Source organism: Anoplophora glabripennis, unplaced genomic scaffold (assembly GCF_000390285.2).
Source record: "Anoplophora glabripennis isolate ALB-LARVAE unplaced genomic scaffold, Agla_2.0 scaffold247, whole genome shotgun sequence".
In the NCBI taxonomy this organism is placed as follows: Eukaryota; Metazoa; Arthropoda; class Insecta; order Coleoptera; family Cerambycidae; genus Anoplophora; species Anoplophora glabripennis.
Window position 1 is genome coordinate 637973 of NW_019416598.1, and position 17585 is coordinate 655557.

At 30.3% G+C, this 17585-nt stretch overlaps 3 protein-coding genes across 5 annotated transcripts in view; 1 reads left to right on the top strand and 2 right to left on the bottom strand.

The window, feature by feature from the left end:
- Positions 1-1710, bottom strand: part of LOC108915521 (angiotensin-converting enzyme-like) — a 14691-nt gene extending 12981 nt beyond the window's left edge. Inside the window, exon 1 of one of the 2 annotated variants that reach the window (XM_018721576.2) lies at positions 1604-1710. In XM_018721576.2, coding sequence (XP_018577092.1) covers positions 1604-1615 — 12 coding nt within the window. In that variant the 5' untranslated portion in view covers positions 1616-1710. The remainder of the gene's footprint in view (positions 1-1603) is intronic. The other variant, XM_018721577.2, reaches the window with a different exon arrangement.
- Positions 1711-7955: 6245 nt separating this feature from the next.
- Positions 7956-14640, bottom strand: LOC108915525 (cathepsin L). Of its 2 annotated transcripts, none has more exons than XM_018721582.2 (5): positions 14405-14640; positions 14129-14222; positions 10891-11244; positions 8608-8965; positions 7956-8359 (listed from the first exon to the last, which is right to left on the bottom strand). In XM_018721582.2, the coding sequence occupies exons 2-5, from the start codon at positions 14219-14221 to the stop codon at positions 8151-8153; spliced, it is 1014 nt and encodes a 337-aa protein (XP_018577098.1). In that variant the 5' UTR covers position 14222; positions 14405-14640; the 3' UTR covers positions 7956-8150. The 2 variants fall into 2 exon arrangements, with proteins under 2 accessions (XP_018577098.1, XP_018577099.1); XM_018721583.2 differs by having other exon boundaries at positions 14583-14628.
- A 1164-nt stretch (positions 14641-15804) lies between these two features.
- LOC108915526 lies at positions 15805-16492 on the top strand. The gene is made up of 2 exons (XM_018721584.2): positions 15805-16008; positions 16220-16492. Exons 1-2 carry the CDS (start codon positions 15868-15870, stop codon positions 16430-16432), a joined length of 354 nt encoding a protein of 117 aa, XP_018577100.1. The 5' UTR covers positions 15805-15867; the 3' UTR covers positions 16433-16492.
- The last annotated feature ends 1093 nt before the right edge of the window (positions 16493-17585 follow it).

Genomic DNA, 17585 nt, shown 5'->3' on the forward strand with positions numbered 1-17585 from the left:
TGCGATAGAGTAAAATTATCTAAAAAATGGGCACTTTTCTTGTTTTTTTGCAATAACTTTTTTGTTTATTAACCGATTTTAATTTAACAAGTCTCATTTTGTAGATAATTTTACTCCCTACAAGCTGTCTGAGAGTCACTTTTCGCTAAAATTGATGGTTTTCCCTGCAAAGTGAAAAAACTGTTTTCCTCACTTATTTGTTTAAATAGTAAAGTTAGCTAATAAAAGTTTTTGACTCACGAGATGAGAGATGTCTTGTATTATGTTCCTTTAGACAATTTTACAATAATCTCGCGTATAGGACTTTTTTCGAGTTTCTCTTATTTTCGCTAATTTTCCTGGTGTACAGTTATTTTTGTATTTAGAACGCGAAATGGTACTTAGCACTATAAATTTAACTCACTACAATATCGGCACTTTCAATTTACATCTGGTGCAAACTAAATTGTAATCGTCGTGTTTATAATAGTTACTGCTTTATAATAAATTGTAATTAATAAAATCATAAATAAATTTAAAAAAACAGATTATTTTTATATTTGTATTTTTATGTTCTAGAAGTCTTTTTCGTTCTAGAACATAAAAGTAGTTTGCAGCCAGGTAACAAAAAAGATACACTTTATCAACTGAAAATTTAACGAAAATGTCGACTTTTGATGACAGTTCTCGAAAGAAGATATTTTACCTCACAGACAAGACTCCTAACTGCTCAACAACAACGACAATGCCTGGAAATAGGTAGTAATAAATAATAATTTACCAAAATAAAAACTAAAAATTATATCTCTCTGAAGTAACTGTTTTTTACGTGATTATTCATTTAAATACACGAATTTAAAATTTGTATTCAAATTATTAAATTGTGCGGTAAAATAAACAAAAAATATCGTTTTAAATGGTTGCATTTCAAAGCTGTAAGCTCGCTTCTTCTAGGGGAAACCCCATATGCAAATCAAATTCCTCTGATTCTTATTTAAATGAACAACCTGTTTATAATTATACTATTTTTCGCTATTTGCTACAAAACTGTAAAAATTAAAAAACCTGGCGCCACCAGCATTCTCAATGCATAGAAATACATTCTTTAATATGTACTTTCATATTTTATTACGTAAATCAAAAATTTTTGTTAATAAAAAGTTTAAACCAGAAAAATCAGGAACAATTTCTCTGGATTATTTCGACCCTCTTAGATGAAGGAAATATGTTTTTCGCGCATGAAAACCTTATTCATTCTTTGCACCCGGTTTACTGGCATTTTTATCACTGGAATGTGTGCAAATCTTTTTCTGAATTTCCTTTCGAGCTATGAAATTAGGAAAAAAAACTAGTACAACCAATTTAATTTTTTTTATCTAGATTGTGAACGCTCTGTACCACATTTCCTTGGAAATTATCATTTTATTTCAGCATATGCATAAAATCTATAGATATCGAATTTTACTTCTAAAATCCTGACTCGGAATTAAGATTCGAATATTCTGAGAAGGACTAAAACAAGTTTAAGGTCAAAGTTCTTAAAATGATCGCTTATAAATAGTGGCGTGTACCTATCAACAACACCTGTAATTAAAGTAAAATACATATTGATTTTCATATTCACCTTATATGCCATATCGTCTTATAGAAATGAAACACTATTCACGCATCAATACTTAGTTATTCGATCGATGTTTGAGTGAAATTCGTGTAAAACTGTTTGTTGCCGCGGAATTGTTAATTATATATCTACTACTACTGTATCAAAACCGAGGTTTCGAGTAAGAGGGGATAGAATAAGTTACTTTTGATTCTCTAAACAATGAACCAATTAAAGTAATTAAATGCAATGTAATTATATCTATAAGTATTCCTAAGCAATTCAAATTTTGTTGTTAATCAGCACAAAAGTATGCGACTGAAAAACTGGAAAAAAATGTTAAAATTAATGAATAAACTATTTTTCTAATGTAACATAATATTTATGTGATTTAATTGGGAACGAGTATGGTCCCAGGTGGCTGAGTGACCTCACAGTAACTAATTTATAATATAATTAAGCGATAAAAGTCAATGTAAATGGTGCAACGAACATTATCAAGCAGATATTGTTACTAATAAATATATTGCTTGCTGTTTCCCGATTTAAGTAGACCTATTTTAATTATTATTAAACAGTTTGGCATGGAACGTTGGATTAGTAGATTCAAAGTAATTAACCGGCGTAAATTTAAATTTTTAACGGTATGCGTAGCTCTGTTAAAAACTATACCTGTATGCAATACTCAATCTTATATACCTGGTTGCATATACATAAACGCAATATACTGGCCTGTTCAGTGTGTTGGGAGTGCGTTTGGAGTATATGAATTTTCATATAATTTTCATGGACTTTTCATGTATTTGTTTAGAAAAATTGGAGGTCTCGGAAAAATCTTAAAAAATTCCCTTTAACTATAACGATCTTGGCAAATCGAAAACCGAAATTGAGATTCTGTTTTGTATATTGACGCGTGGAAAACTGATCACAAGCAAAATAATTTGTTTATAAAAACTTTTTTTTTCTTTGTTACTATTATTATTACGATCGTTTCGGGTTTTATCCCACCTTTAGATAAACGACATTACAATCATGGATTATCAAAAATGTCCTTATGTACCAATTAAAATGTAAAAATATTTTTTTATATCTAAGATAATAGGCAATTAAAAATACTTTAAAAAGTTGAAAACTGGTCATCAATATTGTTTAAATAGTCCAGGATTTGAAATTATTTAATTTTCGTGGTTGAAAACATCATAGTAGGGTCGCCCAAGAAAATTGAATATATATTTTTCGTGTTCCTTGTGAAAATATGTTAGTTCATGTTTTAAGAGCCCCCTCAAAAAATCAGGAAAAAAATATTTTTTTAGATGTCGCTCAACATTTCAAAAAATTTCCAAAATCGTCAAAAATTGAATTTTTCTTTTAATTTTTTTTCTCGTTATTTTGACATTTTGTAAGTTGAAAAAAAACTCTATTCTGAAAATTTCAAATCGATATTTTAAATTAACTGAAGGGTCACCCACAATTATTTTAACTTTAAAAGTACTGTACCTCAAATGTTTTCGAACGACCTCCAAAAATAAATATCAACGAAATTATAATTTTTTTAATTGAATTTGATGAAAAGAATACAAACAAATCACGATACACTGAAAATTTCTCGAGGCAAAATTTACTACCGCACGGTGAGTATCAAATATTTATATAAATATTCGTTTTTTTTTGGGCCACCCTAATACACACAAAATATATAATAGACCTAATACATAGGCATTGTCGAAACCGAGAGTTGCACGAACAAAATTTACACAGGATAATACAGTACGAAACATCGCCATAATGTTAAAAATGTTGTCACCGCCGTTCTTGGTGGTGAAAATTTGAAATATTCAAATTTCGTGGCTGAAAACATACACAGGTTTTGTATTTTTGAAACCGAGTGAGTTGCGCGAAACTATAAATATGTACAGGGTACAGAACATAGCTAGTACCATGCGAAACATCGCCATAATTTTAAAAATGTTGTCACTGCCGTTCTTGGGGGTGAAAATTCGAAATATTTGGAATTATTCAAATTTCGTAGCTGAAAACGTACATACATAGTAGGGTGACCCAAAAAAAAACGAATATTTTTTTTCGTGTCTCGTGAAAATAAGTTTATCATGTTTAAAAATCTTTTTAGAGATCTCTGTTGCATGTATATATCTAGGTATGTGGTTGCATGAAGAATAATTTGTTCAAGTTTTGAATAAAACTTTTCCACACAGCAATATTGGCCGCTGACCTAGAAGAACCCACAATATCGAAGACTTGAAATTGGAAAACAACTGTTAGCGATCCATCTGATCCCGGATCATAGTTTCCAAAAAATCCCTACTCTGTTTGATGTGATCTAGTTTGAATTACAAAGAAAAATCTAATATACAGGATGTTTGGAAAAATTGGTTCAAAATGCAAGTGCATTCAGAAAAACACATGGTCTCGCAAAATGAATTTTAATTTCTTTTAGAATGAAACCAGTGTTTAGGTTTTGAAATTTTATATCGACAAGTTGCTGCCGGACTTTTTTTTTTGTTAAGAATCAAAAGGTTTTGAAATTTAATATCATTTTATTTTAAAGAGCTTGTAGTCCCGGGCCTTACCATAGGTTAATCCGGCCCTGTTTCTAGGTGACGGCGGCAATTTTGTGTAAATTAAACAATTTTTTTATTAAACATGAAATGTTTATGTTTAATATATTTAACAAGTTTAAATAAATAACTTTTAAACTACCTACTTTATGAAATATTTCGCCTTACGTCTAACACATAAAAATATACAAAAAGTTATAAATACACTTTTTTGCTCATTACAGATAAATACAAACACACTTCAGGTACTATTCAAGTAAAGTTACAACAAACCGGTTACATTTCAAGAATATATCACACACGTTTTCAGAATGTAACAAACAGGACATTAAATACACTTATTGTTAGTCTACTACAGGTCTAGTATCCAAATATTTAACAGCTTCATCGTACGTCATGTTATGCGTATCCATGAATATTTTTAGGCACAGTTCCGGCAGAAGTACCTGAAAGAAGTACAAAGTCATCTTGTCGTCAGGATCAAAGTTCTCTTTTAACAGTGATATCATAAGTTCTTTCTGTTCAAAATTAAAGACAATCGTGCTGGTATTGTACGATAAATCTTTGTCGGTGAACATGTAACTTCTCACGTTAGCTTCGAAAAACCTCTCGTGCCTCTCGCTGTACTTCTTCCCATGAAAAATAGCCGAAACGTAATCGAAATTTGTTTGGAAAGCCTTTTCAATGTCACTGTTTGATAAATGTTTACAGCCTAATATGTTTTCGTTGATCACTTGAGTATTCTTCAGGTCTTTAACAGAAAATGGTAGTTCAAAGAACTTGTCGTCTATATCTTTGAAGGATTCAATTTGGGTTTTGTAAAGCGCCAAATCCTGCTGTTCTTTAAGTATTTCTTCCACGGATGGCACGGCTACTCCATACTTTTGAAACGAGTCACTGACCTTGCCCGTTTTTAATTTTTTGTTATTCTTTACGAAGGAAGGAAATTCACAACTCTCGTTTGACTCGCTTCTGGAAAATTTTCTTTTATTGGAGTCTTTAGAGGTTTTATTTACATATTTATCCAATGTTCTCATGGCCGTTTTCTTCTCTGATGCATTATTTTTTGAAGTTTCACTATTTTGTTTCTTTGACAGTTTGGAATTTATTTTCACATCCAATTTGTTATATTTCGTACTAGATTTACATGTTCTTTTTGACCTACCAGAATTATTTTCCTTTGTTGTGTCTTTAGTAAGCCAAGTGAGTTGCTTACTACTACTTTGTGGACACATGTCAGAGGTTTTTTTCGGAACTGAAGGGCTACGACAACCTTTTGATGACTTCATACTTTTCGCCGACTTCAAATCCACTGAATTTTCCTTTTGTTTTGTTGGTGTAACAGCTATCTTATCTTTCTGAGTCTGTTTCGATCTGTGGCTGGTTTTTGAGGTAGAACTGTTAGTTTTTACAGAATCTTCAGTACCATTTTTTTGACTAAATTTTGAAGATTCTGTGGTTTTATTGGATTTATTAAACCTTAAACTGTATTGAACCTTTTCTGTTCCAAAGTTGTTTTTTTCTGTATTTTTCATAAGTACAGTTTTGGTCCCATCGTTTTCAAAGAGTTTTCTTGCTGCAGGAATGACTAAGGTGTATTTTGCAGACTTTATACTCCTTGGTGATCTTCTTAAAGTTTCTGGACTTTTGTTTAGTTTTGTTGGTGTAATGACATTTTCTTTTGTGTTTTCTTTTCTGGAACTTGAGCAACTGCTACTAGAGTGCTGTTTACTAGAATTCATTTTTGTATTAGTTTGGGGTTTATTCAGTTTTTCATCAACTGAATTTGTAAACAATATGGGCGATGTAACAATATTTCTAAATTTTTTTCTTGCAACATTTTTCTTTCTTAGCATATCAGCGTCTGCAATATCCAGTTCTTTTAAGGCACATGATTTATTTTTAACTTCAGACTTACTCCTTTTTTCCTTCAACTCTCTATTATTGCTTATATTCTCTGAAAACTGCTTTTTAATGAGCAAACCTTTTGAGCGATCGCGTTGAGATTCTTTTTTCTTATTTTTTTTCACAGCATGTTTCCCCTTTTCTATTATGTTACCATTGAGACTAGAAGACTGTCTTTCGTCCTCATTTTCATTACTGGAATCCTTTTTAACGTTATATGTCCTGGATAAATTTCCCTGATCCTTCGGTTTAGAACTTTGGTTTGATTGTATATCACTACTAGAACTAGCTGATTCTGTTTTGAGCCAGGTTGTTAGAGTATTGCTCTGCGGAGATTTGAAATTCTTGTGGCTTGGGAGAAACTTTCTTGGATTTTTTATTTGAACTGATCCAGCAGTTGACTCATTCTTATGAGAAGTGTCATTTGGATTTAAGAAATTTACATTATCACTAGCACTACTTTCTTCTAATTTTGAGTCACGTGTTTGTTTCATAATTATTTTTTAAATCATATAAAATCAGTTTAAGGTTCACTCTTGTTCTGTCATCTTGTGCAATTTGGACATTTGGAGGGAACAGTTGCATTACTCTGAGTCTGAGGTTGCAAGTTGAGTTGAAACTTTTTTTAATCCTGGTTTATTTATATATATAACCATTGATTAAAATCACTAGATTTTCATCTTCTTCTTCTTCTTTTTTGGCCTAAATTTACATATTTAGTATATTTTTTTATATTATTTCGTAAAGTCTGTATCTATTGTTTTGTGGTCCGTACCATAGATTCTTTAAGCTACGGATTGTACGATGTTTTGTGCTATCGGCTTATATCTATAAGTTTGTCCGTCTACGGCTAGGGGACAGCGCAGTCGACATCGTTTGATCCAAGAGAGGGCGACTCAGAAAGAAGCATTTTTGTTGTTTGTTGCTTATACTATTATGGTAGGGCAAAAAAAGTTGTTTTTGTTAATAACAGCACAAAAAAAATCGAAAAAATTACTTCTGAGGTCCATGTCTACCATATGTTTTCGAGGTTGCTGAATTTTCATCAGGATATTCCGTAACCTCAAAAAATAGGCCCAAAAACCCAATAAATCCTCTATTCGTTGTGTCAACTTAATCCTGTAATATCGAAACCTCATACGCCGGTAAGAAAGAGACTTATGCGCGTTTAAGCCCTGAAACACAGTATGTTCGAGCCGTATGTGCTTCTTGAGCCTTAAACCCATAGTCTCATAACCTCAAAACTCAGTCAAGAATAGAGGATTTATTGGGTTTTTGTGCCTATTATTTGAGGTTATGAAAAATCCTGATTTGATGGCATTATATGAACCCGGAATCGGCGACCCCAAACCATATGGTAGACATAGTCAGGCCTCAGAAGTAATTTTTTCGATTTTTTTGTGGAGCTGTGTAAATCTCAGATTTTTAAAATTCAACTGAAATTTTGGTATAAAATAAAAAAATTGAAGCTCGTGTGGGGAAAAGGAGGTTGTAGGTCTACTTTTTTGTGTACCTGTGACTGAAACAAATCAAGGAATAAACAGCTACTTATCTCTTTTTTCTCTTTTCATGCTTCAATGATTTCAACAAAAATTACAAAAAAATTGTGCTAATATCGTACAATGTTCTGCAAAGTTTCAACTGAATATCTTAAAATGACAACAAAATTGTTTATAAAAATCTTAATATTTTGTGGGGAATGTAAAAAATTAAAAAATAGCAAGTCTTTCTTGTATACTTGTACACCTATGACAAGCACTGACACGCATCAGCTGATAAGATGATCATTGTCAACGTCCAAAGAATCCTTGGATTAACGGCTGGACCTACCTTTTTGTAACACCATGTATAGCTGCTACTAATTTTATTTACGTAGAAAAAATAATGCAACCAACAATTCTTAAATCTTTATTGATATCCATAACAATCTACAAATTAAACATTTACACAGCCTATAATATAAAAAGAGAATCACTAATTTTTTTCATAGACCTAAGGAGTAGAGAGAGTTTACATACAAAATTATTTATAATCGTGAGTCGACGGCAACCCATATAGACTGCCGTTTTGTATACAATTAATATCTTACGTTAAACGAGAGGGTAGCTCGCCTGCGTGGCTATCCCGCAAGCGTTATCCTTATTTCTGGCCATTTTAATGTAACCCTCCTGTCCCCAGCTGGTGCCCCACGAATTCTTAACCAACCAATAGTCACCGCCCTTCTCGTCGGTTCCATACCCAACCACGAGCACTCCGTGATCCAATTCTTCGGGGCTGCACTCCGGATCGTAGTACACGCCTGGAACGAGTGACAAATATTAATCGAAATAATTAAGACGAGATTCAGCAAACTTTCTAATCCTAACAAATGTTTAAACAGCCAAAAATGACATAGAGCGACCTGTACTGAATGCACTGTTTCACCCCCACAGAGCTTAGCCCAAGAACAACCAAAGCTATCGAAGTGCAATATTCTGACAACGACCAGGTACGCCAGGGCATAACGACCCGACAAACCATCGTACATTAATCAAATGCATTGCTCACCTTCAGAGTACAACTGGAACGTCTCGTGGCTGGCATCGATGGCTACAGAGACGGGCCCGACAGTGGCGACGGCAGCTTGAAGTTGTTCCTCGCTTCCCGACTGGATATCGACGAAACCGCGATCGGTGGCTCCCTTGCTTTTCGGCGTGTAGTGGCATTTCTCGTCTTCCGCCTTGTAGGGATAGGCGGCCTCGGTGTCGATACCGCCATTGTCCTTGATGTATCTGAAGGCGTTGTCCATCAGACCGCCGTTGCAACCGTTGTTTCCGTAACGGCCCGAGCAATCGACTAGGTTCTGTTCGGACAGGGACACTAGTTTGTTTGTTTTTCGGAAATGCTGACCTTCCAACGATCCGGTCTAAAAATTTTTTAAGGTTTTTAACAAGTTGTCACTCAGTAAATTAACACAACGTAATGGTAAGGAATTACGAATTAAAAAAATTTGGTGAAATAATAGGCTATTGATTATGTCATATGGTATGGAACTACAACGTTGATGGGTTTTTATTGTGAATCGTTCAAATCGTTATTTAGAATGAAAAAAGCGCAGTGCTAAATTTAAAAGGAAAATTTTATGCAAAAAAAATCGTTCATTTGAAAAAAAGCAAAAAAATTCGATTTTCTGATTTTTTAACTTGTCTCTAGTTTTTTTTTGAGTAAAGATGGGTATAGGCATTGCTTCTTAGAAAAAAAAGTAGATAAAATTTCCTTCAAAACAAGAGGTTGTAGAGTATTTTTTGATGAAAATTGACTAATATATGGCTGCTCAAACTTAGCCAATTTTTTTATTTTCGTCGCGTTTACCCTTATACGTTTTAATTCTCATTTTTTTGCAAAAAAGGAAGGAAGTAAAGACATTCAAGGATTTTCATCATGACTTACTGGAAGGGTAATTAAAAATGAAAAAACCACGGGGTGTTATTAAATTAGAAGGTTGAAATTGAAGATAGATGTGAAAAAGCACTTTTGCAGTTTTTTAAATTTAGCACGAAAACAAAGCGAAGCAAAATTTTGGTAAAGTTCATAGGAAAAATTTTGTAGAAAATTGAATTTCTCATCGAAATGGCTTGTTTAAAAAATGTAAAAGGAAAATTTTATGCAAAAAAATCGTTAATAAACAATTTTAAAGAAGGCAAAAAATAAGATTTTTTTTTTCAGTTTTTTAATAAAACAATTTAGTAAAAACTTGAGAATTTAAGTACAATAAAGTTTATTAATAATGTATATACGGTGTGTCCACGGATGGAGTTGACAAGAGGAGAAACTCTTGTTTTTGACTTTATCGAAAAATGTCACTCTTTATAAAAAGTTCTGCCCCTCGAAAAAATGAGACTGCCGTACAAACATCTTAGATTAGATATACAGGGTGCTCATAAATTAAAAAAAAAAACACAAAAATACTCAAGAGAGAAGTACCATTATTTATTATTTTACACAACATTTTTATAGAACAAATGTGTTTGTAACCTCAAATAATGTCTTAATACAAGACAAAATTGAAGTTTTTATTTTAAAATTTGTATTAGAACATTATTTGAGGTTATAAACAATTTGTTTTATAAAAATGTTGTGTAAAATAATAAATAATGGTACTTCTCTCATGTATTTTTGTGTTTTTTTAATTTATGAGCACCCTGTATATCTAATCTAAGATGTTTGTATGACAGTCTCATTTTTTCGAGGGGCAGAACTTTTTATAAAGAGCGACATTTTTCGATAAAGTCAAAAACAAAAAGTTTCTCCTCTTGTCAACTCCATCCGTGGACACACTGTATATACATTATTAATAAACTTTATTGTACTTAAATTCTCAAGTTTTTACTAAATTATTATATTAAAAAAGTAAAAAAAATAAAAAAATCGAAAAATTGACCAAGTTTGAGCGGCCAAATATCAGTCCATTTTCATTCAAAAATATTTTACAACCTTGTTTTGGAGGAAATTTTATATCATTTTTTTTCGATGAAACAATGCCTATTTCTGCTCAGAAAAAAGTTATTTGCATAAAAGTAAAAAAAAAAAAATTGTTTTTTGTTCAATTAATTGTTTTTAATATATTTTGCAGTAAGTAAATTTTAAAATTTTTTTAAATAAGCTATTTCGATAGAAAATCTCATTGTCTACAAAATTTTTTCTATGCAAAACCCACAAATTTTGCTTCGTTTTCGAGATATACTCAAATAGTTAAAATACAGACCCAGATTTATCCAACTAAAAAAATTGCATAGAATAGTTATTTTCCATGTTAAAAAGTACACTGAATGCCAAAAAAAATCTACTTACGGCACTGAAGCTCCAGCACGACCCGCAATGACCCTGATCCTTAATTGCCGTGACGGCTCCCTTTGTCCTCCAATCTACATCATCGGGCAATTTGACATTTGCGGCGGGAATGAAAGTGACAGCTTGCTCCAATTTCGTGCCACCCAGTAACTTTTTGGTTTTATTGAAACCGTTGAGCGTGTGTATGAATTCGTGGTGTAGCATGTCGGCATACTTGTTAATGCCCAATTTGTAGCTAACGTGACCCAGGGCGTAGAGTTTGTTGTGTTTGGCTACCTTATGGGCATTTTCCATGAATATTTTCATGCGGAAGCGTTCCTCGATTTCGCTCTCGTATTGTTTCTTGTGAGTTATCTGAATAAAATTTATTTACAGTTGAAATTAAACGATTTATAACAGATGAAGCCAATGTGAAATAAATGGTAAGAGAATTTTAATAACTAGGCAAAACAGATTCATCAAAATCGCTACAAATTGTAATTTATTTTCAAAAGCAACGTACCAGATGTTATCTTGTCCTTTTTAATTCATGGTATTTTACAATGTTATGACTGCTTCAAAAAAGTTAATAAATATATTAAAAGTAATACTCTCAGATAAATATTTGTGAAAACAAACAATTTACTTGGATGATATTTATTTGCAATCTAAAACGTAATTTCATCACAGAATTTGAAATAATATTTAATATATTTACAGAAGAAAATGACTATTATTATACTACGAAATAATGTGAAACCAAACTATAATGGTTATTTTATAAAATAAAAAGAACACCATCATCTTTTTAAATGGTGTAGAACAATAACATCATTTGAAAAATTTGTAATTCGTAAAAGACTGTAAATTTTTCTTTTTCTTTCAGGCGATTCAATAGAGCTGATAGTCCTGCGCTAACTAGTAGGTAAGTAAGTCAAAGTGAATAATATTCCATACAAATTTCCATATGGATGATAAAATTGTTAAAATACCAAATTAGTATGTCTGCTGACAAGGCAAAGTGATAAAGGATTCCTTGTATCCAGCAAACAAAGTACAATGTTTCATACTTATCAAAAATTAACATTATACCAACCAAAACTTTTATACACAATGAATTAATCTATATAGTCAGTATTAAAGTAGATATGTCTCAGACAATGACTATTTAGACTGTCTAGTAAGGAATAATAATGTAATTTTTTTAAATAGGTACCCATGATCCTGAGAAAGCAGTCTAACAAAATTTGAAAATACACCTGGTGTTCTGTTTAAGAATTGTACAATTGTCTCATACTTTTTTAACACAATGTTGATATGAATACATTATTAAAAAATTAAGAAAAATGTTACAACTTGTGTATTTTCTCATTTTTATTTTTAATAACTGACAACCCAACCTATAGTCAAAATATCGATGACTGTACATTCAATATCGTACCTTTCCAATAACTTATTTAATTCCTATAAATTTTTATATTGAAACCCTACTTTAGACGCCTCGTAAGTTCATTTGTTTTCAAAGATGACATTTTTAGTCTGCTGTCTTCTAGTTCTTTTGTTGTACCTCGTATTTACTTTGAGAATCTCACAAATAATTTTACAATTTTAGCTCATCTTTCAATTAGTATGAAAACATCATAAGGCAAACTACAATATCTGCAGACTGAAAACTTCGTAACTTATTGTATTTATTGCAGTTTTATACATGTTTTAATCAAAAAGTAATACTTTTTATTCAAGTTTTTGTAGCTTTAGTAGAAAAATCATGCATTAAATCATAATTAATTAATAACCCAGAAACAACACCCACGATTTACTAGAAACAGTTTATTTATTCCTTTAAAAACAACTCAATGAGAATTACGAGGTTTTCAAAGGTGGTTTTGTATGAATTTCAATAAAAACATTTTTTTCTATTCAGAAGCTGGAAATATCCGTTATTTTTCTTTTTAAATACATCAAGTTGTGGTCTAAGATGACCACAATGCCACAGATGACCAATGCATAATTATTTATTTATTTCATCACAAATATACAGTGTCCCAAAAACCAGAAATGAGATCCAAAATTTTAAGCACATATTTAACACATAAAAGCAATAATTTTTGTTTTATAATTTTGTCCAAAACTTCTCAATTTTTAAGGTAACATAATTTTTTTGGAATTATTTCTTAAAACATTTGCAAATATTGCTTTGATATTTTTTTAATTCGGGGCTACTGGTTAGCATTATTTGAATGGAAATAAAAAACTTTATTACGCAAAAATTGTTTAAAGTGTCTAGAAATGTATTACTGTGAAAAATGTATTTAATATTTTTGTAAACAAGTAAAAGTAAGTATTTAGAATAACAAAACTGGTTAAAAATATTCATTTTGACGAAATCCATTGCCCCTTACAAAAACAACTTTAGCGAAGAAAAATTTCTCAAATTGATAAAGCATTTACAAATATTTAATTACGTACTATTTTCAAAATTAATAAAATTAAACGAGAAAGCAAAATATGAATTTTCATGTCACAGGTTACTAAAATTGAGTAAATGATACAAACTGATAATCGTACTCATGTGACAAAAACTTGTGACATGTGATAACCCTAGGGGTCAAAATAATGCGCATATCAGGATATTTAACGTTCGCTCAGCAAAATATATTAATATGGTAAACACTTTGAATGTCTGTAAAAACCCTGAATACAAATATTATTTAGAAAATAACAATAATATATTAGTCTAAAAAATATGAACTATTCTTTTGTTAAAAAAAAAGCTTTTGGAAATATTTTAATAAAAATATTCATTTAAAATAATCTGTGACTCGGAAATAAAATTTAGTCCAAACATAATAATTAATTGTTAATCTACTTCCTGTTTGGTCTATGTGCCAAGGAATGCAAAAAGTGGGTATAGTCACTTTGGTGTAATATTTCTGTTTGTTGGAAAGTCATAAGTTATGATGATGATGATGCTCATGTTACGGTGAATTGTTTTTCAACATTTTTACTGCAATGTAATATTCCACTTTTATGTACAATACCCAACGGTGTGATGATATCATATTCCTAGAACTGCAGATGATGTATTTTAAATCAAATTTTCAAATAGGTACAAACAAAACATTTAATCTAGCCAGTCGTTTTCTAGACAAATTTAAAGTTTATTTGATATTCAGGATTGAATTTTCTGGGGTAAATATTGATTCCTTCCCCAATTTATACCTGAAGGACATGACAATGAATAAGATAGAGCTCTTACCTTGAATGATGTCCATTGTTCTTGAACCAGGTCGAAAAATGAAATGGCCTGGGTGCCTATGACTATTGTGGCAAAAAGAATAAGTAACTTCATCCTGAAAAAATATACTACGCATTAAATAAAAAAAAAAACAATGAAATTGTAATGAAGTTTTGAACAAATTATAGTCTGGGCAATTGTGTAAAATACTCTCAACAAAGAAATATTCAAACAATTTTTGTCAGTGCAATAATATAATAAATTGCGTCACATTTAACAAAAAAAATTGCTACTCACGTTCTTTCCTTTGTTGGACCGATTTCACCAATGGCCAAAAGAGGATTAAAATAAATTAGTTAATATTGTGATAATTATGGTTTTCCCCTTGCGTCCTCATTCGAGATTACAAAAATAAACAAATCAAATCAGTGCAACGAAGTTAATTACGCCTCTATATTTAAAAACACTCTTTCACCTCTTTTCCCTTTTTGATCAACAAACAACAACCAACAACCGACCACAACAAAAAACAAATCAAATTGGGTGGTGGCAACTTCCATTTATCTGTTTAGAAACATTTCTATCTTTTTTACTTCCATGTCTTTCAAAGGAGACGACGGCATTCTGATCGTATGTCGTAACTCCATTCAATAAAACTAAAATATGTTCCACAGAGACGAAGTAGCCAAAAGATGTTACTTATATTAAATTAAAGGGTTTGTACACAAAAGAATTTTTTGTTAATGTCAATTTTTAGCTCATGAAAAGTATTTTTTATTTATTTCTCGCAAAAGGTATAAAAAATATATATGTATTTATAAAATACATTAATAATAAATTTATGTACTAATAGAAAAGCTCTTATAAACACGGCGCCGAAAATTTCCTGATTTTTTTTTGAAAATTTACAAATGCCTAAAGATAAACAAATAAAAATTTACGTAGATATACTTTTCTTTTATAATACAAAATGACAACTTTGATCCAGATATAATATCATTTAACAGTGTGTAAACCTGAGAGACTTGGGTAAAATTTTATTTTATGTCTTGGTAAGATATTTTTTTCTTACATTTAAGACCAGAACTTTATAATTTGTACATTATTTCTTCCACAATTCTTTTAAATTATTGCCTAATTGTATAATAAAAATATTTTCCCCTATTAAACGCGTAACAAAGTACATGAACATTTTTAAATTTAAATAAAAAAGATGTTTCTTTTTATAAAAAAATTAATATTTTAAAGTTTAGTAAATCTGGGAAAAAATAGTATGCCAAGAAATATGTGCCAAAATTATATGCAATTACGGACACACTGCATATGAAATAATACTGAAAAGTTTTAAAATTTAAGAAAGATGGAATTATTAACCCATTTTATTTTATAAAAATTTAAATAACTTATGTATTTCACTATTTGAAATACAAATCCGGTCCTGAATTCATGATGTCTTGTGATACAACCGAATTTAGTTTCCACCTACGTTCCATATTTATTTTGCATTTCAGTTATATTATATTTCTCTAATCTAGGATTCCCGTATAAAATTTTGCAATTCTAAAAGATATAAAAAATTATCAATTATGCAGAAATACATAATAAAGTATATCTTTTTTATACAAATTTCTTAATAAAGATATGAATTAAAATTTTACACTAAACAGGTTGGCCAATAGTCAACTCTTACCGGCAGGCACACTAGACTGGACTTATTTGGTGTGAAGTGGTACACTGTAAGTGCAGTGCACTAAAAAAAAATGTCTCAACAATTTGATATTGACAACGAATCCCGGAAGATTATTGAAGAAAAAGCGAAAAGAAGAGCTACTTTGCGAGAACAGTTCCTTAAGTTAAAGACAGACCCATTTCAACATGCCTCAGGCGAAGGTGGGACAGTGGTAAGTAATCAAGACACCTTGGATGTCTAGATGTCAGTTGTTATGTCATCAAAATCTAACCTCAAAGTTATTTGTTTGTCAAAAATCAAAATCGATTTTCACCTATTTTTCTTATTTCTTTTTATTAGTTTTATTCCAGTTTTCTGGAAACATTCTAAAATAATAATCAATTAGTAATGTATATGGATATTTACCATATTTCCTTTTTTAGTTTGATCCTGCCATGCAGAGGTACACAGCGATGAAAGTTAGCGGATTTGAATATTTCAAGCCTTCTGGTAAAAATGTTCTTTATGGTCTATTATTTATGGTTATCCCCATGGTTGGATTTGGATATTTAGTTAAGAAAACAAGGATGGATGAAGAAGATAGAATAAGAAGAGGTGAAGTAGCGTACAAAGATCGTAATTTTAAATTTATCTAAACAAGATTTACGTTGTAGTTAATTTTAGTTAGAAAATATACACACAAATTTGATTGTTAATCGCAGTTTTAGTTTTTGGGATATTCCTTTAAAGAAAAGTGTGTAATTATATTTATTAAAGAATTATTCTATATACAGACAACCTTTCTGTGTATTAAAATTTAAAATTATAAATTTCTGATTTTTAAACTTATTTTAGTCTATTTGATTTTTAAATGAAGATTATGAAAAACTAAAATATGATATAAAAGTGTAATAAATAAGGAAGTAAGTAATAATTAAAAATTTTTTTTTTACAAACATTTTCTAGTAATTCTAAGTGATATTAAAATTAAAGTTGTTCTGGATATACAAATGTGAATGCAAATATTTTATATTGGTATTTGTGAATACAAAAGTAAGTATTAAGAAGTAACTAAAAATTTTTTCTGGCTTAATCTTATTTCTCATTGAGATATTGGCTAGTGAAGTCATTTTTATTTTTGATCAGCGATATCTTATGAATTAATGATCGTACAGCGAACGAAAGATGGGTTTTAGAAATTTGTATCAATCCTCTTCAAAGGTCCTTTTTTGAAATTGTAAAAAGAGATACCTACTGTAAAAAAATTTAAAAAAATTAATTTTTTTTCTAAATTGAATTTGTCAAAATTTTGATTTTTGTTTCGATATTTAATGAGTATTTAAAGCAATATTGTAAGAAAAATAACGAAACAAATTTGTATCTTCATTAATTGATGTTTAAGGAGCAATAAACCTAAACGATTGATTTCCATTTCAAAAAATAAAAAAAAAACAAATTGAAGCTGTTCAATCAGGATAAATGACCCAGGCATTCATTAAGCCATTAAAATGTAAAATTTTTGCCTTGCATTAAGTATTTCTTTTGATTGCACCAAGAGATGTTCAAAAAAAATGTTTCATCAATATTTCAAAACTAATCTTCAAGCTTCAGGAAACTTTTTTTTTTTCTCTATTTGACCATTATTCAGGAAGTTACAGCCTTCCAAAAATTTGGAAATTTTTCTACTTAAATTTATTTGCTCAGTTTATATCAAAAATTACTTGGCCGATTTGGATGATATTTTTGGTAAAAAGTAAATTTAATTTGATGTAGGGCATCTTGAAATGGATATTTTATAGAAAATAAATG